Below are 24,080 nucleotides of genomic sequence, written 5' to 3'. Positions count from 1 at the left end.
GCTCTTCTCCCAAGGATTAAAGCGTCTTCTGATTTCCTGGCTGCAGTCAGCATCTGCAAAAGTGCATGCATCTGCAGTGGCACGTTTTTCCTGCAGGGGCTCCCTTCACCCTTCAAGGATTCCTCCCTGCTGTTGCAGAAAATCAATCTGACATCTCTGACACTTGACTGTGGCTCAAATCCCTTACGGTGGAAAATCGTTATCAGGCTCGGAGCACATTGGTCAAATTGCAGCTAAGTGGAATGCATGGGCTTCTCTAAACTCCCACCCTGCAAAGGGGTGTCCCTGCAAATCCTGTTTCCACCTTGGGCATGGCCTTTTTCCAGCATTACCCCCCCCCCCCAAAGTCAAGTCACCAGGAGCTACCCGGCAATGTAGTCTGACCACTGGAAGACATCAGAAACGGCTTTGCTTTCAAATCAAGCTTTGGAAGAAGGGGCCCGTTTCTCCCATCTTCCCACAATTTACCTGGGACTTCTGTCTTGAAAGCACTCCTCATCAGGGTTGATGATGGAGTAGGAGTTTAGGGAATTGGACCACGCAGTAGGCGGGTGCAATTCCCTATCACAAAGCATGATACATGCACTATGATGTGGCTAAAATCTATCGAGTGCAACTGGAAAACATCGGAGGATCTGGAAGTCACTACACCCGCGGGAGGTTCAGTCAAGAGAAGCCTTGGAAAGATATTTGTGGCTCCCCAATAGTTGCCTTCTTCTAGCAGGGTCAACTCAAGAACCTAACAAGTGCAGAGACTTACAAGTGTGATGGTATGCGGGAATGACCATCAGGGACCAGGGGAAGAGATGCTGCCTAGAGAACGATCAGATAAAAGAGGGAGGAGTCCAGAGCTGCATAATGGTCAGAGAAAGGAACTTAGGAAGGATCCACCCCAAAAGATCAGGCTGTCAAAAGGGACGGCAGGAGATCTGTACTTTCAGACTTGCAAGATTCTGTTAAGGTAGCCTTACAATAAAGTAGAATTAGCTCATCTGGCCATGTTTCCTGTCTGGTTCACCTGGGAGGGCCAACAAGAGGACAGACTACGTTCAACCGCAGGACAAGCAGTTCTGATGTTCCTCAAGGATCCTCTTCCTGAAGGAGCTGTACAGACACAGCTGGGTAAAAGTAACATGCCAGCAGCATGGCCTGGGAACAACAGATGCTACCTCCATTGTGTGCGCACCACTGCTTTTCTGCAGACATGGCTACTCCAGTGAGGTTGCTTTGGTCAAAAATGAAGGGCTGGAACTTCTCAGGGTGATCATCAGCCACCTGCCCAGGGTCCCCCTCCGTGTTCCAAGCAGGACCAGCAGCTATCAGTAGCCATCCCCTGGGTTTCCCACAATAGCCCCAGACAAAGCGTTCTGGGAACTCAGCACACCCACTACTCACACCTGTTGTAACAAGCCAGAACCAAGGATAGAGGAAATTTCCCCATCAGGGAAATTTCCTGGGATGTCCTCAGAGCTCCACCCATGTAGAAGATGTGTAAAGTATACAGTAAGATTCATATTTCACCTCTGGGGTCAGCTGGGACAACAGGAAGCCATTTTGTAAACCCAGCTCTGGTTCAAACAGTAACCTGGAAGCGACTCATGGGTGGTGGGGTTTCTGGACATGACATGGAGCCCTGAGGTGTTGAGCACCACAAGAGGACTATCAGGCCAAGGTCACCTTCATCCAAAGCGTGTCATGATTAAGCCTGTGCCAAACAGTCTTAACCTCGAAACATGTTTGTATTTTCAACTGTGTTCCAACAGCAGGATGAACCAAACTGCCCCTCTTCCCTCTCTTTCGCACACATGCACACCCAACTCTCATTCATCCAGCTTCACCCAACCTTTCTTGTAATCCTGCAGAATCTCGAGGTAATATTGCCACTCTGGCTCACTGTCGTACTTCACCTCATAAACCGTCTTCAAAGGGTTTTTGTGGTGTTTGTGAATGCGAAGCACCACCCCCTGATACCAGGCCTCCGTCTTGTCCTTCTCCTCGTACAAGTGCCGGATTCTCTTCCCAACAAGTTCTGGATACTCGGAGGGCAAGGCAGAGACCCTGGCACTACTGCATCTCCGCCGCTTGAAACGCTTCAGGAGGAGTGGTGGTGGCACTTGCTTTCTTTTCCTTGAAGAACCAAGAACTTGAGGTCCTTGAATATCCTGAAGAGCGTTCTGGAACTGGATGTGAACCACAGACTTCTGGAGGTGAAGGATCTTTGAGGTCCTGGTTGTCCTCCTAGCAACCTTAGCAGTCAGTTTAAGCTCAAGAGTCCTTGGGCGTTGGGATGGCCTCTTAGCACCAGAGCAAAGAATGAATCCCTTGGTCTCCAAGGCTGCGTCTTCCTTAGGAAGCGCCTTCATCCCCTTTAGCTTACAATCATGTTGGAGGGAAGGTGAGGAACAACTGAGAAGGGTTTCTTTATCTACTGGTTGGCATGTAGTCCCAAGACAGGCTGCCAATCCACATGCTTTGCCTTTGGTACTCTTCCCTCTGGAGTCCTGGCCAAGGGACTCTGTGGCTGCATCCGTTCCTAAAGCCTCAACATCAGTGTTTGGGATCTCCCTCACAGGATCCCCTGGGAAAAAGAAAAGCACAAGAACGGTCAACTGGATGAGCATCTTCTCTCAGGGCTGAGACGCTGTCCACAATTTTGGTCCTAAGCGATTCTTCCAAAGGTTCATCAGATCTCCTTCATTCTCCAACTAGTCTAATTCTGTTCTAAAGGGAGCATGGACCCCCCCAGGCCAACTTCTAATACTTGCTTCATTTCACATGATGGATTAGGAATTCTTGGGCTATGTTTCCATCCTAAAAGATCCCTCAATCCCAGACTTGTTATGTCTTAACAAAACCAAGTGCTCCAGATGTGTTGGATTTACAATCTCCAGAATTCCAGTCTCCCAGCCATACTGGCCAGAAAAAGGGAAGAGTAGTCCAAACACATGTTCTAGGGAAGACACCAAGTTAGAGAAGGTTATCTTAATTAAGAGCCCCCCAGTATGCCTTCTCTTCTCCTGATGCTCCAGGGGGCAACATCTGAGCAAAATAAAAACTGCAGGAATGCCCATCTCTGCTATATGCTAGAAAATACTTCCCTCTCGCCAATTAGATCAGCGGCTAGGAGGAGAGGTGGGCTAGGAGATTTAAGTGGAAAGCCACAGCCACACGCTGCATTGCAGCTCCTTTACTAAATTGGTGGGACAGGTCAGGAGGACTACATCAAAGGTACGTAATCCAAGGTTTCCAGTGATCTGCAGGAACCTTAAGTGCCCTCCCAAATCCCTGCCGAATTCTGTAATTTGGCAATTCTGCAAAAGAAGGAAGAGCTATCAAATGAATTGGGAGCAATCACAGTAGCTACGTAGTCAAATCAAACCGGTACTAGCTTTTCTCCCCTCCCTGCCTATTTTTGGAATGTGACCCTTGGCACATGAAAAGCCAAGTGAGGCTGCACCCCCATAGTTAATCTGTGGAGTCCTTGGTGCTCTCTGAGCCTTGTGGTTTTCTTGCAGATGTTTCATTGCCAGACTAGGCAACATCTTCAGTGCAAAGAGGGAGTAGGCCTTGCTCTCAGTTTATAGACCATGGCTTGCCCTGCTTATGTTAGTACAGGTTGTTCTCTCCTTGGGAGTTCTTTGTTTGGGCTGTTGTTTGCTGCTGGGTTGACTGCCTGAGTTAATAGTTCCTTGATTGGGGTGTATTGTGCTGTTTGATGATTCATCTGGTGTTAATCCTAGTGCTAATCTTTGCATACCTGGGTGTTGATTGCTGGCGAGGGAGTGTCCTGGTCTTTTGGCTTTTCTATTGTCTCTTCTGAATGGTATGTAAATGTTGTTTACCTCTATGTGTCTGTTGATGGCTGCTCGGTCTGAGTGCCAGGCTTCCAGGAATTCTCCGGCATTTTTGGATTTGGCTTGGTCTAGGATGCTCACTGTTTCCCAGTTGCAACTATGGTTGAGTCTGTCCATGTGTTGTGAGATTAAGGAGTTCTCATCGTGTCTTCCGACTGCCAGCTGGTGTTCGTGGATGCGCTCTGCTAGTCTTCTGCCTGTCTGTCCTACATAGTGGCTGTTACAGTCTTTGCACTGTATGTGGTAGATAACTCCTGTTTTTTCTTCTTGGGCTACTGGGTCTTTTGGGTTGCTTAACATGTTTTGAAGAGTTTTAGTTGGTTTACGTGCTACGGTGATGCCATGTGGTTGTAACACTCTGTTGGTGGTTTCTGAGATGTTTCAAAGAACTCCCAAGGAGAGAACAACACCCCCACCGACACAAGCGGGGCAAGCCACAGTGTATAAACTGAGAGCAAGGCCCACTCCCTCTTTGTACTGAAGATGTTGCCCAGTCTGGCAATGAAACGTCTGCAAGAAAACAACAAGGCTCAGGGAGCCTCAAGGACTCCACAATTCAACCCTGAGCTACAAATATTCATTTAGCTAGTTAATCTCCAAAATCTTCTCTGTGGAATTTAGCCATGTTATAAGTTTCTAGTTGTTGCTGGGTTTTTTTTAAAATTAAGCTATATAACAAGGAGAGAGCCAATTTGGTGTTGTGGTTAAGGCACCAGGCTAGAAACCAGGAGACCGTGACTTCTAGTCCTGCCTTAGGCATAAAGCCAGCTGGGTGACCTTGGGCCAGTCATACTCTCTGGCAAACCACTTCCAAAATCTTGCCAAGAAAAGACTTGTCCAGGAAATTGTCAAGATTGACTCGAAGGCACCTGTGTGCGTCTGTGTGTAAAAAGGAAGTCGCACCACTGCTGTTCTATATATCAGAACAGCCATTGCTCTTCTGTATACCAGATCTATTAACCCAGGGAAGGACCAGAAAAGATATCATAAAGCCCCACTATTTGTTTACAAAATGCTCCCAGGCATGCCACTGGCTCGCAGAAGCATCGTGCACCTTCTGAAATGTCCTTCAGGGAAGCAGGGTGATCTTCAGCCCTGTCCAGCCTCAACGCTAACCTCCAAGGGCCTGTGTTTTCTACAAAGGCACCTGCACTGGCATGTGGGAATGACCTTGGGAGACAGGAGGAAAAGCAGCAGCCTAGGCGGTCTGATAAATGAAATCTGAATCCAAGGGAGAGATGGGGGTGGAGAAAGTGACTCAGAAGGGACCCTCACTAGTTTTCAGGGGAGTAAAAGTGTGTGGGGGGGTACTTTCAGACTTGCAAGACTGACGTTAGCCTTGCAAGGTAGTGCAGACAAGCAGCACACCCAGGAGTACTAGCTCTATCTTTATTGTAAGGTTGTACTAACAGAATCTTGCAAGTCTGAGAGTACCCCTCCCGTCCCTTACTTCTACTTTCTGGAAAACTAGGGAGGGTCCCTTCTGAGACACTTTTGCCACCCCTTCTCTTTCAGACTCAAGTTTTCTTTATCAGACCATTTAGAGCAGTGTTTCTCAACCTCAGCAACTTTAGGATGTGTGGACTTCAACTCCCAGAATTTATGCTGGCTGGGGGAATTCTGGGAGTTGAAGTCCACACATCTGAAAATCGCTGAGGTTGAGAAACACTGGCCTAGAGTGCAGCTCTTCCTCCTGTCTCCCATGGTCATCCCCACATACCATTACAGCAGCTGAGCGACACAGCTATCTGCCGAGATCACTACTGCCTCAACTCGTGCCCAAAGGCATTCCACACTCACAACCAAGCAGCAGCGAGCAAAACACACCCACACAAAGAACAGATACCTACTTGGAGGCGTGCAGGCCTGCCTGTGAACTTGGACCTGGAAAAAATAAAGGTGTCAAGAATCATCTGAATGACCGTGGCTGGGGGACAGTTGGTCAGAGCTAAGGAAAGAGAGGCCGTGAGTGTGCGTGCATGCGTGTACCTGTGGGGTGTGCAACAGCACCTAATGCTCCATTTTGCCTAATGCTGTCTACTGCCGGCTTCTCTAACATAGCACCCTCCAGCTGGACTGAGACTACAACTCCCACAGTTCCCAGCCAGCACAGCTGCTGTCAGAATACAACGGGGGGAAAAAAGATGTTGCTGGATTACAGCTCTGGGTACGTTCCTCACCTCTGAATTACAACACAGCTATTGGCCAATTCCACACCTTCTGTGCCAACACTCTTGGAGCATCCTCCCCTCTAGAGTGACCATCCTGGGACCTGCCCGGTGACTCTCTTACGCTCCCTTTCCCTTGTCCTCTCCCCACCTAGAAGGCAGAATCCCAGCAACCTCTGTAGGAGACACAGGAATTCTGTCCCAGGCATCAACCCTGACCGCTACATAGACTTTCTACCCGTATCTATAGGGAAGACCAACCAAAGCTGTGTCCATGCAAGTGGGAAAGGTGCAGAGATCAAAGCCCAAGAAAATCAGTTTTTGCAAGACAGAGAAAGAGGAGAAGATAAAGTATTTTCAGTTCCAGTCTCAAGTTTCAAAAGAAGGCCCACTGTCTGCTCTTACCAAGCTGCTGCTTGACGCACTCATGCCAGTGGAGGTTCAAGAGGTCGGGGTAAATGTCTGGCAGCTGTTTCAATGCCAGCAGCTTCAACATCCGAGAAGTGCAGCTCTTGAGGTCCAAGTCCCTCAACGCCTTCTCTTCAGACAAGGTGGTAGGACGCAGCTCTACCTTGTGGTCCTGCAAGACATGGTCAACCGACACACCAGAAAGGTTGGGGAACAGTTCCTCTTTCACCACATGAATAGGGATGAAGGTGGTGCCGGCTCGAATCACATGAGGAAAGGGGCACTTGTGAGTGAACAAGAATGTCTCCAGCTGAGATAGCAACTTCCTGACAAGCACTGCTACATCCTTAAAGGCCAACCAGATCTCTTTGCCCCAAGAGGGTTTGGGAGCTTCAGAGACCTTTGGGGCATTTTTGGGCTTGGTGGAACTGACTGTCTTCTCTTGCAGCTCCACAGTGGACTCGGCCATCTCCAACCATTCCTTGAGTTGATCAGGGAAGGAGGTAGACACCGAAGAAGAAATTCTGGTGCAAACAGAGGTGTGCAAAGCAGTGAAATACTGCCTGGGTGAATTTTGCTGATCAAGAGGCTTTCCGGTGGCGGGATCCAGAACTTGGGCCTCTCTAAGCACAGGGGAGCCAGGAGGGGCACTAGGAGGCAAGGGTACTGAAGCATCTGGCAGTTGAGCATTAAGGCATTTGTTCTGCAAAATCGGCATTTCAAATGGAGTCACAGCTTGGTGAAGGCTGGACCCAACCAAGGGGGCATTTTGCTGAGTTACTTGTGAGTCAGAACCTCTTTGAAGAGAGACATCCTTGGCCCCGCAGCCAGCCTCTGCCGCATGTGTTTTAAGGATTCTGAATTTCTTGAAAAGAAATGCCGCAGAGCTGTGGAAATGTCTGCTACCCCTAGAGCCACTGCTGACAGGTAACACCAAGGCTTCTCTGCTTAGCTCTGAGATGGTCTCCTGGCTGTGGGCTGGTCTCTCTTTCACTTCACCTTTGATCTTTGAACCACTGTCTGGAGCCTCAGGTTTCTTGGGCAGCTGCTGAAGACCAGGTCCCTCTGCCAGGCCTTCCATTTTAAAGCTGAGATCTAACACATGGTCTTCTTCAGCAAGTCTCTCAAGTCTACCATTGGAACAACTGGCAGGGGACAGCTGGCAAGACACAGGATCGTTTGGATTCAAAAGCTTGACCTTGAAGTTTTCCCAAGGCCCAGCATAATCTCCACTCCCTCGCTCTAACTGGACACTATTCTTACTCATGCCTGCATCTCCAACTTTTGTTACTGCATTGCAGACGGCTTCTTTCCCCCCAGGCAGATCCACCCTAGACTCTTCGGTCAATCTTTTAGAGGCTGCCCAAGGGAGACCTTCATCTTCCACGCTCTTGCCTCTGCTCCTGGGCGACAGCTCCTCAGCTTGGCAACTTTTAGAGGCGTCCAGTTCCACCAAATCAGCAGAACCTTCTAAGTATGCTTGGTATGGAGCCAGGCTGAAAACATTATTGATAACTGGCATAGGAGGAGAAGATGACGTTGAGGAACCTTCACGCTGTTTATGAACACCCTTTGGTTGTTCCTCCGGAGACCACTGTACATTAGATATACACTGGATGTTAGAAGCCTTGAGAACATTTTTGGGCAGGTCGTGTTTGGAGCAGGAATTTTGGGAGATAATCGGGCTATCGGAAATAACTATGCGGGCTCCTGCTTCATCGTTGTGGGCGCTGGTGTTCCTCTTCCAAGATTCAGAGGTTAAAGAGAATTTTTTATGTGTCTCAGAAGATTCCTCTTCCCCCACAGTCACTTTTTCTGGTGGGCAAAGATCCTCCTTGCAGCCACTTTCCTGCATCTTTCCAACTCTGCTGGAGCAATGAGACAGCCGGTCTACTTGGCAGAAAGGCTGCAGACCAGAATTTGTGCTGGCTTCTCTTGCAACGCAGCTGCTCTCGCACCAGTCCGGAAGACCACCTTGGCTGCGCCAAGGACTACAAGCTGGGGGAGCCTTTTCAGGCAGAGCACAGGCAGAAACAGGAGTCTTTGGGGCAAAGTCCCCCTTGGTCGTTGAGTTCTGTGGGTGCTCGTGTTCCCTTGAAGGGTGAAGCTCAGGGGGGGTCATTGGAGACGGGCCAACAGCCTGGTAGAGATAGCCCTGCAGATGACCAGGATAGTAGCTGCGAGAGGTTTGCTGAAAATATGACCCGGGGAACGGCTGGCCATCTTCACTGCTTGGAGACCCAAAACCTTTGCAGGCCGCCACAGCAAAGACCGAGTTTGACTTTTCTGCTTGCATGTAGCTCTGGTGATACAACAACATCTGTTCATGAGAGGCAAGGGCATAGGATCCCAGGGGGTAGCATCTGGGTGATCTCTCCTGATATGCCAGATCCTGGGGATTCACTAGCAAGCTGGAAGGAGGAGGAGGAGCAGGAGGAGGAAGCCTGGACCATGTGTGTTTGCTGGGATTGCTACCTGGGGTCTCCGGGATGCTTTTCTGGCATACAGCTGGGTAGCTGACATCCAGGGAAGAGGCTCCCTGCGTCCCCTGGCATTTCTCAAACACCTTATGGTAAGGCACGAAGCCAGCAGAATGGGCAGTGCCCTCTTTGGACCCCTGCTGGAACTGCAAGGCACCAGCGTCAGCCGCCAAGGCTTTCTTGGGCCCGGCTGTGCTGTAACCACGACTCTCAGTGCCCGTGGTGGGCAAAACCGAGGGAGGGGGAGGCCATTCGAGACGCTTTGAGAGGTTTTCCATCTGCATTCGCAAGGCAAGGCAGCTTCTTGGGGAGTAGCCAGATTCCGCCCCATAAGGGTGGCTTCGGTAAACCGGTTTGGGGGCTGCCAAGGTGGTGCAAACCGCAGGAGCTGGAGGGAGCTGTTGGGCTGGGTACCCCTGTATCCAGCCTTGCTGAATGACGCCTGCATGGCCCACGTAGCTGGCCCACCGCTCTCGGGCGACACATTCACCAATCTTCTCGGAGCCTGGGACTCTCTGTCGGGCCTCCAGGCCTTCGGTTTCTGGCTTGTACGTCACTTTCTCAGTCCTTGGAGACTGGCCAGGCGTGCCTCCAGGGCAAGGGCCGTAGGTCTCGGCAGCAGACCAGTGAGCCAAAGCTTTGGGCCCTTCGTGGCACTGCAGTGGGTAAGTAAAATAGGAGCCTTTGTAACCGTAATGGTCTTCCATGGTGAGGTCAGGCAGCCTGCTCGCCCTGCAAAAGCCCACTGGGTGGACGTGGGTTGGTTCCACCTCCAGTCGAGGGAACTTGCTGTAACTCATGGCACTCACCACTTCCAAGAGGCGCTTCTCTGCCATTGTACACGCTATCTGGCCGCCATGCTTGGACAGGAAACCAAACAGTCACTCTGGATGATCTGGAAGAGAAAGGGAAAAAAAATCAGCCTTCAAACCTTACCCTGTTATTTATGCAAACTTTACCCTGTTATTTATGCAATTGGCCATCATCAGGAGCACACCTCTTTGGCCCATCCATAAATCACAAGGATCCAAGACACGGCGCAGGAGGGGTTCCTCTGTTTGGACCCCCAATTCGGTCCCCTGTGCGGGGGAGGAATTGGAGGAAAGATCGGGAGGCCGAGAGAGCGTGTTCCAAGACCAAGGGGGAGCCAACAGGACAGGCCTTTGATTCCACCGGTAACGGGTCCAAAAGTTGCAAAAGTTAAACATGTTTGCAGCATTCCCCTCTACCGAGCTACATGCCTTGAGTTAAAATCAGAAAATCAATAAAGAGCATGACCAAAACAACAGGCTACCATCCCCAAGGCCAGCACGAGACTTCTCGGAAAGCCTCCAAAATGGTTAGTAATTAAGTTATTTTTGCTCCCTTGGCTTCTCAGAAACTGCCCAGTCAGAAAGACAGAAGAAAGAGGAGGAAAGAAGGTATGAGTCATATTATCTAGGAGCTTCTCCTCTGGGCCAATGAAGTTGGGCTGGATCTCATCTGCAAACGTGTCTTTCCGCCATCTAACCCAACTTCTTCAACCTGGGGCGCTCCCACAAACCCTGCCTGGATTCTGGCCAGGAGCCTTACAGGAAGGAGGGTCTGTTCAATAGGCCTCCCTGCACTCAGCAGAGGTGGATTTATTTATCCTGAATGAAAGAGAGAGCCATCCATACTCAGGCGCTGCCCCATTTTTGGAAGCCTGGCTCCCTCCTTGCACACAAACCAGGGATGGGAAGGGTTGAGAAGCGAATTAACTACAATTCCCAACATCCCTCACCTCTGGCTGTGCTGGTTGGGGTTGCTGGGAAGTGCAGTGTGGCAACCTCTGGAAGGTCAGATGTTCCCCCCCACCTGACATTCCACCTGAGCAGTGATAGAAGGGTTAAACTGCCCTCTTGGTCACAATCTGGATTGGATCCACACAACTCAGAGTTGCTACTTATGGGGAAACAGAAAGCTGCATGGCCATAGACCAGTGTTTCTCAACCTTGGCAACTTTAAGATGTGTGGACTTCAACTCCCATGGCTGGCTGGGGAATTCTGGGAGTTGAAGTTCACCCATCTCAAAGTGGCCAAGATTGAGAAACACTGCCATAGGCAATTATCACATTTGGCTCTACCTGAGCTCTTAGAACAGTTCAATAAAGCAGCCTTGGTAAAAAAAATAACACTTTGGCTCCTAACTCGGCCCGATAAATCTCCTCCCATATAACCCTAAGACTGGCTGTGTCATCAGTGACCCAGTTTAACAAGTGCAACCACACTTAAAACAGAAAATCAGCATTTACGTGGACAGCCAAACGGCTACGCTCACCAAATGACACCAGGCTGCAATTCCAAGGTTGAAATCGGCACCACCACCATTTTATCTCCTTAATTTTTTCAGGGATGAAGTAGGCAAAAATCCTACCCTTCGCAAAACTGGCATCATGCTTTCTCTCCAAAGCTGAGCTTAAGGTATGCACATCTGCAGCAGCTGCAGTAGGGGAAGATACAGGCTCCCTTGGATGGAGAAAACTCTGAGGGGGCTTTCCAATCAATAGTAAGCATTTGCAAGCCTTCAGCGAGATAACCGCTTGCCTGGGCTATATGTAAACCCCGCTGAACTCACTGAGATTTACTTCTGGATCAATAGGTATGGAAAGTCCCCTTCATTTAACAGCCTGCTTGAGATAACCACAGCAGGCTGAATCACATGTTTCAGCCAAGGAGGAAGCAAATGCTGGGGTCAACACAAACCATAGTAACAAATGCCACTACACAATCTTGGCAAAAAGCAGAACCGGTCCTCTTCTTGCAGGATTATTTAGCAACCTTCAAGTCAAACCTGACTACTGTAACTTCACGGACACCTCCAGATAATTTTCTGGGCAAAGTAACAGACGTGGCTTGTTATCCCTTCCAGGATGCTTCCCAGGCTAGCCAAAGGGTGTTGAATCCTCCATCTAAGTACTGACTGAGGCAAACTCTGCTTAGCTTCCAAGTTCAACCAAGGTCAATGTGGCAGTGCCCCGACCATGGCTGCAAGTCAACATGGACACCACAATTGCAAACTGGTGACCAATTCAGATCTTTCAGCACAGGCATCGTACATTCCCTGTACCTTGCACCAATCAGGACCTGAGCTACCACATTTTGCACCAGCTGCAACTTGGGGACACTTGTCAAGGGTAGCATGTTGACTCCTGGAAGTCTCCAAAGATAAGAGGTGGATGCTACTGTAGCCTAAACGCCCATCGTAGGCCACTCGGAGACATCTAAGGGCAGCTGGGGCATTGCCCATTTGCAAATCAAACTAACAATCTCATTGCAATTACCCTATTCCACTAAAACTGTTTCCCATTTTGCCTCTCTTGGCTAATCATGCTTCCACATAAAAATGAATTGAGCCTCTTCTTCCAGCTATATCAGTGTTTCTCAACCATGGCGACTTCAAGAGGTGTGGACTTCAACTCCCAGAATTCTTCAGCCAGCAACTCCCAGAATTGCCCAGCCAGCTGGGGAATTCTGGGAGTTGAAATCCACACCTCTTGAAGTCCCCAAGGTTGAGAAACACTGTGCTATATACTTGACAGCATAGAAATGGAGGTCCCTCACTTTAGCACCTTAACTGCTATATAACTTTTCCACTCTTGGCTGCTTCAGCAAAGGATCGTTACCTTGCCGTGGTGCTGGAGTTTGAGCACCTCAACAATGCCATGAGCTAAACCGTGAAGGGCCACCCAAGACGGGAAGGTCATGACAGAGAGGTCAGACTAAATGCGATCCCTGGGGAAGGTAATGGCAACCCACCCCAGTATTCTTGCCGTGAAAACTAAATGGATCAGTACAACCAGAGATATGTCGGAATACCATCGGAAGATGAGACCCCCAGGTCAGAAGATGGTCAAAATGCTACTGGGGAGGAACAGAGGATGAGTTCAACTAGCCCCAGACGTGATGACGCAGCTAGCTCAAAGCCGAAAGGACGGCTAGCGGCCGACGGTGCTGGTGGTGAACGGCGAATCCGATGTTCTAAGGATCAACACACCATTGGAGCCTGGAATGTAAGATCTATGAGCCAGGGCAAATTGGATGTGGTTATTGGTGAGATGTCCAGATTAAAGATAGACATTTTGGGCATCAGTGAACTGAAATGGACTGGAATGGGCCACTTCACATCAAATGACCACCAGATCTACTACTGTGGACAAGAGGACCACAGAAGAAATGGAGTGGCCTTCATAATTAATAGTAAAGTGGCTAAAGCAGTGCTTGGATACAATCCAAAAAACGACAGAATGATCTCAATTCGAATTCAGGGCAAGCCATCTAACATCACAGTGATCCAAATATATGCCCCAACCACAGATGCTGAAGAAGCTGAAGTAGAGCAGTTCTATGAGGATCTGCAGCACCTACTGGACAACATGCCTAAAAGAGATGTTATTTTCATCATGGGAGACTGGAATGCTAAGGTGGGCAGTCAAATGACACCTGGAATTACAGGTAAGCATGGCCTGGGAGAACAAAATGAAGCAGGACATAGGCTGATAGAATTTTGCCAAGACAACTCACTCTGCATAACAAACACTCTCTTCCAACAACCTAAGAGACGGCTTTATACATGGACTTCACCAGATGGACAACACCGAAATCAGATTGACTACATCCTTTGCAGCCAAAGGTGGCAGACTTCTGTACAGTTGGTAAAAACAAGACCTGGAGCTGATGCTGACTGCAGTCAGGAAATCAGAAGACGCTTAAGCCTTGGGAGAAGAGCAATGACAAATCTCGATAAAATAGTTAAGAGCAGAGACATCACACTGACAACAAAGGTCCACATAGTTAAAGCAATGGTGTTCCCTGTAGTAACATATGGCTGCGAGAGCTGGACCATAAGGCTGAGAGAAGGAAGATGGATGCTTTGGAACTGTGGTGCTGGAGGAAAATCCTGAGGGTGCCTTGGACTGCAATAAGATCAAACCAGTCCATCCTCCAGGAAATAAAGCCAGACTGCTCACTTGAGGGAATGATATTAAAGGCCAAACTGAAATACTTTGGCCACATAATGAGAAGACAGGACACCCTGGAGAAGATGCTGATGCTGGGGAGAGTGGAGGGCAAAAGGAAGAGGGGCCGACCAAGGGCAAGGTGGATGGATGATATTCTAGAGGTGACGGACTCGTCCCTGGGGGAGCTGGGGGTGTTGATGACCGAAAGGAAGCTCTGGTGTGGGCTGGTCCATGAAGTCACGAAGAGTCGGAAGCAACTAAACGAATAAACAACAAACAACTGTTGGCTGGCAACTGTCATACCACCAACCGTCTTGCTTCGTTTTATGCTTTTAATTTATATTTTCATTTTTATATTTTTATATTTTAATTTATTATATTTGTAAGCTGCCCACAGTCCACTGGAGTGGGCATCTATATTAAATCAGGAGGAGGAGGAGGAGGAGGAATGCATTATAACTCTGCAAAACACAACTCGTCTATTTTGCTCTGTAAACAAGAGGAAGAGGAAGAGATAATGTTTCCCAGTGCTTAAATTTTGCAAGTTTAGTCTGGTGATGGGTCACCTACACCTGAAGCCTCACCTCACATCTCCTCCCTAAATGCAGTGTCATCATTAACTGTGCCAAAGTGAGCAGGGAATATTCAGGCAAAGATAACACACAATTACTAAGGCTTTCCATCAGCATGGTCTTGGCCGGGTTTTTACAGGAGTAGGAATATTGTAACCAACTTTTACAATCAATTCTGTTTGCACACACAGAGAGAGAGAAAAAGGAAGCTGTAATTTTGTGAGCTGTAATTCATAAAAACTTATGCTTTTTAATAAATCTTGTTAGTCTGAAAAGGTGCTAACAAACTCTTCTGATCTTTGGCTGCCACAGACCAACATGGCACTCCTCCTACAGCATCAAATTTCCTAATGCTGTTTCTCAACCTCAGCAACTTTAAGATGTATGGACTTCAACTCCCAGAATTCCCCAGCTAGCTGTGCTGGCTGGGGAATTCCGGGAGTTGAAGTCCATACATCTTAAAGTTGCTGAGGTTGAGAAACACTATCCTAATGTAACTTTTAGCTAAGCTATTATTTATGGGAACGTCTTTGGCATTTTTGAAGTACAGCATCACACTGTGCTGAGCCCTATGTTCCCTGGAGTGTTAGACACACCTAATTTATTTTTAAATTGTTCTCTTAGGTCGTGTATCCTGCTCTCTCTCTTTTAAAGATTTAGCCAATCATTATCAATAGAATGGAATGCATTAGCTTATTACAAACAAATATTTCCTAGACAGAGTTAAAACAGATGTCTCCTGATTTATGGTTAAAACAGATGTCCCCTTATCTAGAGTTAAAACAGATGTTTCCTTAAATGGGCATTTTATCCTTCCTATACATATGTTTTTCTATATGTTAAGATATATGTCTTCCTTTACATAGGTTTTGCTACATGATGTGTTTATTTGTTTAGAAAGGCAGGAGCCGGCCTTTTCCTTTTTATAAAATTACCGCCCAGAGTCCCTCTTTTGGGGGAGATAGGCGGTAATTAAATTTGAATAATAAAATAAATCAATCAATAAAATGGTATTGCTACTGCCTATACACTCTTTCATCAATCCTTAATTTAAACTGATTGTAAACATATCAGGAAAATATTCCAAAAATACACTCCTGGGGGGGATTAATGTTGGCAAAAACACACTCCCACATTCTGAGGTCTTGGCGCATTGTTTTCAATCATTCTTTTTTACAACTTTGCATCACTTTCCAGAGGTCTCTGGAGGAAACACGCAATGGATTTATGATCTTGACATCTTAGACTTTAAAGGTTCTCAGATCTGGTTTCACTGACATCGTACCAGAAGATCCTGGGCAAAGAAATGTAAACTGAGTGGGTGGGTGACTGCTCTATCTTGCTGTAGAAAGTCCTTCCATGTTTGATTTCATTACTCAAACCAAATGAGTTTTTTTTTTCACTGCTTCTTTCAGGTGGAAAGAAGGCCCGTGCATCAAGTGAAACCTGCAGAGTGAGTTTCACAGAATATATAGAAATGTCACCTCTGAGCATGTATGTATTGTTCTTTTGCTTGACAGCTTCTCTGGGCAGATCTTAAAAGTTCTGCGTATATATGTTGTGTGCACCTTATATATATGAAAATCACAAAATGCTGAAAAAAAATAAGTGAATAGCAAGCAAGCAAGCATATAACTTTTGCCATCTACTGCTCCCCAACTTAAATATGGGCACTAAAAATTCCATCAGCATCTTAAAAGAGCCGGAAGACAGCACCGATTTTCATCTGAAAAGATTTCTCCTGGCTGTTTTTCCCCAAAGTATAGGTACTACCCTACTGAAGCCAGTGAGATCTACTCACAAGAAAATAAGCACAAGTTAGTATGTAGACACACGTCCTAGATGCATTAAGAAAGAAAAGGCAGAACCAGTCTGAATAACTGGGGTTCAAAGTGCCAGAACAAGCCACCTTGTTCGTCCTTCCATCCTTCCTTCCTTCCTTCCTTCTTAAATTTTGCCACTGGGGAATTCTGGGAATTGAAGTCCACACATCTTAAAGTTACGTCCTAGATGCATTAAGAAAGAAAAGGCAGAACCAGTCTGAATAACTGGGGTTCAAAGTGCCAGAACAAGCCACCTTGTTCTTCATTTCTTTCTTCATTTTTTATTTATTTATTAAATTTCGCCACTGAGGAATTCTGGGAGTTGAAGTCCACACATCTTAAAGTTGCCAAGGTTGAGAAATACTGCTTTATACAATTGTGCGTTTCGGAATAGCTCCAACTAATCAGCACCAAACGTGAGCTGAGCTTCTCGTCCAATCTTCGCTCACTAACTCACAGCAGTTGCACTTCCTACACCCCCCCCCACAGCATCTTTGTGTACCCGAGCACTATAGTTACGGCAAACAGTGCGTTCACAGTTTAACCGCTGCCCACAACTATACAGGGGCAACATGTCCCCTTTTAAGAGCCCAGCAGGCCACATGTCTGCAGAGAAGCCCTAACCACGCATTCATGCATGTGCAAACGCACATATATGCACACCCCGGCTATAAACCACAGTGTAACTTGGGCAATCCCTACATAGCTCAAGCCCACTTTTTGCAAAGCCCCCCCAACAAGGAACAGATGATCTGGGGTGGGGGGGCGCATAAGAAAGAAATCTCCTGACTCTCAAACAGGCGGGAAGGGTGTTGTCACAGTCCATTTAAACACTCTGTCAAATGCAGAAGAAAACCAGCCCTCTCCTGGAGTGGGACTGGTGCAGAGCATGGTTTGCTAAGGCAGCTGATCTGGCAAAATTATATCTACTTTCTTTGGTACTGTTTTTAATTGTTTTAACTGTTTTTATGATGGTTCGCCGCCCTGAGCCATTGGTTTGAGACAGCGGGCGGCTATATAAATTGAATAAACAAACAAATGCATAACAAAGAAAGAGTGTTGTTGTTTTAGAAAAAAAGGACCTCTATTTTTTCTGGTTCCTCCAGAAACTCAGCACCACCCTTGTTGAAAACCAAGCGAGAAGCTGCCTCCAAACACTTACATAGAGCTTCGCAATCCAGAGGCTTTGCCCCCAAATTTAGCAGGCCGATTTCGGGGGCGGGGAATCCTTTTTCTCTTCTTTCTTTGGCCCTACCCGTTTGTTCCTTCCCAAGGATCCCGGTTTAAAGCCGGCCAGTTGTGCCCAAGGAGGAGGAGGAAGAGAGTAGTTGCAGAACGCGCCGGTTCCCACCCCCCCCTCCGTATTTTTTGGCGGCCTTCCAATCCCACCATTAACAGACTAAACAAGGCTTTTTTTCATAATCTCCTTTTTAAAAAAACATCTATTTATCTGGGGGAGGCACTGGGTGCCAGCCACCACCCAAACAACGCCCTCCCTTCCCGCCGAAAGAACACCTGGGTGCTCTTGGACAACCCCCCCCCCCAGTAAAGTGATGCAACAAGAGAGCATATCAAGGCAGATCTCTTTCCACACAGGCCTATGCAGATCAAAGAAGGGGCACTGGCAGGGGATGATGGGAACCGAAGTCCAATGGAGCTGGAGGGCGTCCGGCTTTTGGGGAAGCGGGGGGAGCTCTGGCTGGGAGGGGAGGGCTCGGCAGCCGGGCCAGCGCCCCTCCACACCGCGTGGGGAACCCCTGCAAACGTGCTCAAGAGGCGCTCCCCCGAATCCCACCCGGGATTCGTTCTCGAGAGTTGCCTGAAGTTACCGTCTCTCCAAGCCGCTGTTGCTGCAGCAGCAATAATAGCAGTAGTAGTAATAATAAGAATAATAATTCCAGGCTTTTAACTGGCCGGGATGGGGGAGGCGACCCTTCGCGCCCCCTGCTCCGCGCCTTACTTCCGTGTAAACACGCCTCTCGCCCGCTTCCCCCGCTGCCCGTCACGTGCAAAGCGCAGGCAGCCTTCCAGACGCCGCGGCTGCCCCGCACCCTTCCCCGCCGGCCCCCGCGGAGGCAGCCCGGCTGCGCCCGATGGGGGTTGTAGTCCTCCCTCCTCCCTTCCCTCTCCTTTAGGCGGTTTTTACCTCCGGCTCCCGCGGCGGCTCTCGCCCTCGCCGCCGCCGCATCTTCCTGCCGGACGGACGGCGCTGCGCCCGGACGAGAGTTGCAAAGGCGGCGCGCCGGGCCGGACCGAACCGGGGGATTCAAGCGCGCCCGCTGCGACCGGCCCTCAATCCGGAGTCGCTCCTCTGCCCGCCGCTGCCCCGCACTCCGGTTCAGCAGCAGCAGCAGCCGCCGCCGGCTCCGGTTTCCGCGCTCCGCGGCGCCTTGCGCAAAGCAGGTCCCGCCAGCCCGATCCGGAGTGGCGGCGGCCGCGCCTGCCCTCTCGCGCTCTCGCCGGTCCCTCCCCGCCAGCGCGAGTCAAGGGCGGGAGGAGGAGGAGGAAGAGGAGGAGGAAGGCGCCCACGGGGGGGGAGGGAGGAGCCGGACCCGGGCGCGTCCAGCCCACGCAAGCCCCGCGGGCAGGCGGCAGCCAGGAGTTTGCGCTCCTCCGCAGGGGCTCGCCGGGGGAAGCCGCGCCTGCTCTTCCTCCTTCTCGCGCTGGCTCGACGTGCTCGCGCGGGGCCTTCCGGCAGGTCCCCCCGCTCCCTCCCTCCCTCCCTTTGCACAACAGCCCTGGCAGGTCGGCCCGTCGCCAAAGGGAATGATCGTCCCCCCACTCCCCCTGCAATTCGACTGGATCGCTACGGATCGCAGGCTGGGGATCGACGCTGCGACGTGGGAAAGACGCCCCTTCCTCTTTTCCGATTTACTGCTAAGGAAACTCACCCAGTTGAATTTCAGTTGAATACTGTAACGCGGAAAGACAGAAGGTTTTTCTGGGCGTGGGGGATCCACCGTCCTCCGCATGCCATCCGGATGTACGGGGCATGAATGATCCGGTGATGCGTGGGCGTGCACGTGCCTTGAACCCACAGTTGGGATGGGGTAGGGCGCTGTGGGGGGATATCAAGATAGACGACTAGGTAATGTAGACAGTGGCCATTCACAAAACAGTTGTGAGACCCTCTTGAATTAAGGAGGAGTGAGGGGGGCAGCTTCTGCCTTTTAGGATCAACTATCAACAGTAAAGGAACAAGCAGTCAAGAAATAGCTTCAAACTAGCAGCCCCTAAGACCTTGGAAAAGATATTTGAATGCCCTGGTGTGTTTCTACCCACAAAGATCAGCATCAGGCAAGCCATGGTATTGGCTGTGACACTCTATGGAAGTGAAAGTTGGACTTTGAAGAAGCAGGATAGGAAGAGGATAGGCACCGTTGAACTTCGGTGTTGGAGAAGATGCCTGAGAATACCGTGGACAGCCAAGAAGAAGATGAATCATCAAACAAATCAACAGGCAGGACTCACTCAAGGCACAAATGACCAGGCTGAAATTATGCAAAGACCCAGCTCTCTGGAGAAGGCTCTGATGCTGGGAAAGGTGGAAGGAAAGAGGGGAAGAGGACAACCAGCAGCAAGAGGGATGGGCTCAGTTACAATGGCCACGGGGCACTGTTGGAAGGCCTGAAGGACCAGGTTGCGGAGAGACCATCATGGAGATCTATCTATGCGGTGGCTAGGATTCAACAACGACTTGATGGCAGATAATCAATAATCAGGTAGCTCGGGAGGTAGGGAGATCAATAGACACACAGACAGACATGGGACCTTTGTCTCTCTATAAACCATGCACAACATACAAGTCAGCGTCCCCATGAATTGTAGCTTGCACCATAATGCACATGAATTCACCACTCGAGTGGGTGGGATGAAACCCAGCGTAAGGTTTGCGTTCCTGGCTGGCACCAACCACCAGGCATGCCATGGGTGCAGCAGCCAGGTAAGTCCACTGCTGATCCCAAACTTCAGGCAGTGGCCATACCTGAACCCAAGCCCCTTTTCGTTTTCCCCGGGGCTTCTGAACTAGTTCCATTCCAGTAGGACCCAAGGCAAGAGATGCTGGGTGTGGTTGTTCAGCCAGAGTGGACGGTCTGAGCACCCCTGTTCAAGGATTTTGCCTTATCCCCAAGGCCTATCAGGAGAAGGCTAAAATCATGATAGAACCGTTTGGATGGATCAGACAGAAACAGACCAGGGGAAACGTCAAAGCCATCATAGCTTAAAGCTGCCACTTAATTCTCTGCGTGGTCTGTGCTACTACAGGTAGTCCTCACTTAACAACCACAATTGGGACCGGAATTTTGGTTGCTAAGCAAAGTGGTCATTAAGCGAATCTGACCCGATTGTATGATCTTTTTTGTGGCGGTTGTTAAGCAAATCACTGCAGTTGTTAAGCGAACCATGTGTTCGTTAAACAAATCATGCAGTTCTCCACTGATTCTGCTTGCCAAGTTCAAAAAGGGCAATCACCACAGGACACTGCGATGGTTATAAATGCAAACAGGTTGCCAAGCTCCTAAATCGCGACCCCATGAGTGCAGGGATGCTGCGCCAGTTGTAAGTGTGAGGTACGGTCATAAGTTGGTTTTCCCAGCATCGTCAAAAGTCCAAACCGTCACTAAACAAATGATTGTTAAGCGAGGACTACCTGTATAGCCCCAAATTACATCTGTTTTATCCAGTACATACCCCATTATTTATTTAAGTATGGTTAAATGAACCCCAGGAATTGGATTTGCACAACACAAGGAACTGTAGACTCATTCTATGCACAACATGCCAGCCAGTCCTATTTTGGCCTCAGAACTCAGGCAAACATATTAAGGAGAAATTTCAAAGCCTATCTCAGAGATCAAGCAGCCTGGGGAGCGATAGGCGTTGGGAACTGTACCGATTAAAATGTATATGCTTGACGATGAATAGACTCCTGTCTCCACACCTTCACCCAAAGAGAAAGAAAAATACAGTAATCCTCATTTGCCAATCACTGAATTTGTCTGGCCTCTGTTTGATGCATTGGTTAATTATTTCCGTTTAGATTTCAGCTAAATCAACAAGAACTTGCCTGGCAGAGCTATCCTGGACCCATCAACTCAAAACTAAATCCAAAATAAGAAATGGGACTTACAGGGAAGGAAACACTTTATACTCTGTAACCCTTTGAAAGAAAGCAAGTAGATCTCAAAGTTTGCTAGCAAATGTGCTTCCCCAACCCACTTAACCATGGTTTCCCAAACCATCCTTTGGTGGGTTCACACAACACACTAATCCATAATCCAAGATTTACAAGTCACAGAGGCTGGGGACACACAGCATCCTAAGCAAGCCCCCAACCAGTAAGCCCCCCTCCCCCATGATTCATTAGCTGTGGGCACACCAGAAAAGTTGGGTTTATTCAACCCCATCTTTTAATTCAACTCGCTGGTTCAGAGGTTTTGCAAAAAGCTGCAAAGCTGCAGAACTCTGAACCATATTTGCAAAGCCGAATTTGCAAAACTCTGAACCGCAAAGTGAACCCAGGTGTTGGATTCACACAACACGCCTGGCTAAATGGGGTTGATTAGCTGGCAGTTCGATGAGCCCTGGGCGAAACACAGCCCTAGCTTTACGTGCCACCAGCAAACGTGTTATTACCCCTGCTACCCCACACCCCGTTTTTTTCCTCGCCTTCATCTTGCCAGCGTTCGCCAACAAGGGAGCCTTCAAGCATGATGCAAGACCCTTCTGGCTTCTGACAGCGTGCCAATTCAGAGTGGAAAGTTTCGTCTAACAAGCCCCTTGGGGAGGAAGCCTTTGAAATCCTGTAGAAGAAGACAAGTTAACAGCAGCTTGTTACTAGCTACGTGGCCCAGTGCTTGCTGGACTACAGCTCCCATGGTGCTCAGCCAACACTTGGGTTGATGGGGACAGTCATCCGGGATCCCATGGGGGGACCCTGCCTTGGATAAGGCTGGGCCCTAGGGGGAGGCCAGAAATGAGAGCTGCTGCGAGACAAGCTCGTCTCTCCTAAACAGCGGGTAGACTGACTTTTAAAACAGCCCTTCTGTTCAACAGCTGGCTTCCCTTCTTTGGACGGCAGGGCCTGGCTCGGTGCTTCAGCGAGGAGAGTTTTTCAGCATTTGCAAGCATGGCTGCAGCAGCATTCACATTTGTGCAATTCCTGATTTTTTTTTAAAGAAGTTTATGAATGAACCCATTTAAACAGTTCCTTTTTGGTTTATTTATGATTTTACCAACATACTTGCTAAGCCGCTTCTGGCTGGTGCAGATCTCAGGGGTTTAACCATAACAGCACTATTAACCCTTGCTGTAAAATAAAATAATCCCAAACAATTACAGATAACGTTGACAACGGCCAGGGTGAACCCTGGTGCTGTATATTAGTGAGACTAGAATATCAGCCCTGGGTTAGAGACACTGGTATATTAGCCCTGGATAGGGCCAAATGCACTTAATAGGCAGTTTAATCCTCCTGGGCATAGCAAAACATTTGGGTAAACCATGCAAAAGTATACTCTGTAAATTGGTTGGTTTTGCCTAAGCTTGTTATATAAACTTTTATTCCGTGAATTATGATTAAACATATTACGGCTTTGCACAACATCCGAATCAGGTCTGTATGTACAATCCAAATCATGCTGTCAATGGGACTTATACCCAGGTAAACTGTAGAGAAATAAAACTCTCCCCAGTTGTTTTCTGGTTGGCATCAGCCCTCTTCCACCCCCCTCCTTTCCCCCCCCCCCCTTATTTTACTGCTAAGTGGCTTTTAAGTGCCTGCATCAAACTGGCAAAATGGCTTTTAGAGGTCTTGCAATATCTTTTGTGTAGGGCCTATTAAGGATGCATAGTGTTTTCATTGTTGTGCATCTTGTTTCTGTTTTAAACATTTTATTCCTCTTTGTTTTATGCAACTTTGTCCCTAGAAATTTAGTTGCCGGGTGCATGACAATGATTGCTATTATTACTGTGATTAATACTGCCGCTTTCTTATCCTTCTTTTAAAAATATTATTGCTTATGGTGTCTAGAACTGAACTACCTTACAGGCCAAGTTTCATTAAGAGTGGCTTCTCTTCTCCAGGATGCGAAAAGAGCTGCAATGATGAAAATTCAAGTTCCAAAAAAAAAAGGGGGGGGTGGAAGGTCGGATGGGACACATCAATCCTTAAGCTGTCCAAAGATGACCTCAGTTTACATAATAGAAGCCAAATGTCAAGTGGTTTATTCTTCCTTAATTCCCTTCTTTTATTTACAATCACCGACTTCCAGGAAAGGCCAAGCCATTGTTCAACCTGTGTGCCTACTTTCCGGTCCTCTAATTGTTCTGGCACTAAAAGGAGAAGCCAGGCTCCTGGGCAAGATGGAGTAATTGCAGAAGCAGAATGGAAAATTATAAACCTGAATTGGGGCTTCCTTAAAGAGAAATATTCTGTTTCAGGCACCCACTTGGCCAGTATCAATAAGAGTAAGCTGGGAACTTAGGCTGCAATGGTGACTAAATCTATGTGGTGCTCAGAAGCTTATGTGCTTATTTATTACTTAATTACTTACTTAATTTAATTGATTAATCCAATTATTATTTTTTTTAATCTGTTCAATCGTGTCCAATTCTGGGAGACTGCCTGGACAAGTCCCTGCAGTTTTCTTGGCAAGGTTTTTCAGAAGTGGTTTGCCATTGCCTCCTTCCCAGGGCTGAGAGAGAGGGACTGGCCCAAAGTCACACAGCTGTCTTTGTGCCCAAGGCAGGACTAGAACTCACGGTCTCCCAGTTTCTAGCTTGATGCCTTAACC

The 24,080-nt window shown here is 48.4% G+C and overlaps 1 protein-coding gene across 3 annotated transcripts; it reads right to left on the bottom strand.

Moving 5' to 3' along the window:
• Window positions 1-18,722, bottom strand: C13H15orf39 (chromosome 13 C15orf39 homolog). 3 transcript variants are annotated; one of them, XM_063313912.1, is made up of 4 exons: window positions 18,431-18,712; window positions 9,720-9,805; window positions 6,428-9,566; window positions 1-2,578 (listed from the first exon to the last, which is right to left on the bottom strand). In XM_063313912.1, the coding sequence occupies exons 2-4, from the start codon at window positions 9,744-9,746 to the stop codon at window positions 1,821-1,823; spliced, it is 3,924 nt and encodes a 1,307-aa protein (XP_063169982.1). In that variant the 5' UTR covers window positions 9,747-9,805; window positions 18,431-18,712; the 3' UTR covers window positions 1-1,820. The 3 variants fall into 3 exon arrangements, with proteins under 3 accessions (XP_063169982.1, XP_063169981.1, XP_063169983.1); XM_063313913.1 differs by adding an exon at window positions 5,705-5,738 and having other exon boundaries at window positions 2,442-2,578; window positions 6,428-9,805; window positions 18,431-18,722; XM_063313911.1 differs by having other exon boundaries at window positions 6,428-9,805; window positions 18,431-18,713.
• Between the last annotated feature and the right edge of the window lie 5,358 nt (window positions 18,723-24,080).

Source organism: Candoia aspera, chromosome 13, assembly GCF_035149785.1.
Source record: "Candoia aspera isolate rCanAsp1 chromosome 13, rCanAsp1.hap2, whole genome shotgun sequence".
NCBI classification, from domain to species: domain Eukaryota; kingdom Metazoa; phylum Chordata; class Lepidosauria; order Squamata; family Boidae; genus Candoia; species Candoia aspera.
This window is presented reverse-complemented; position numbering and strand designations above follow the sequence as displayed.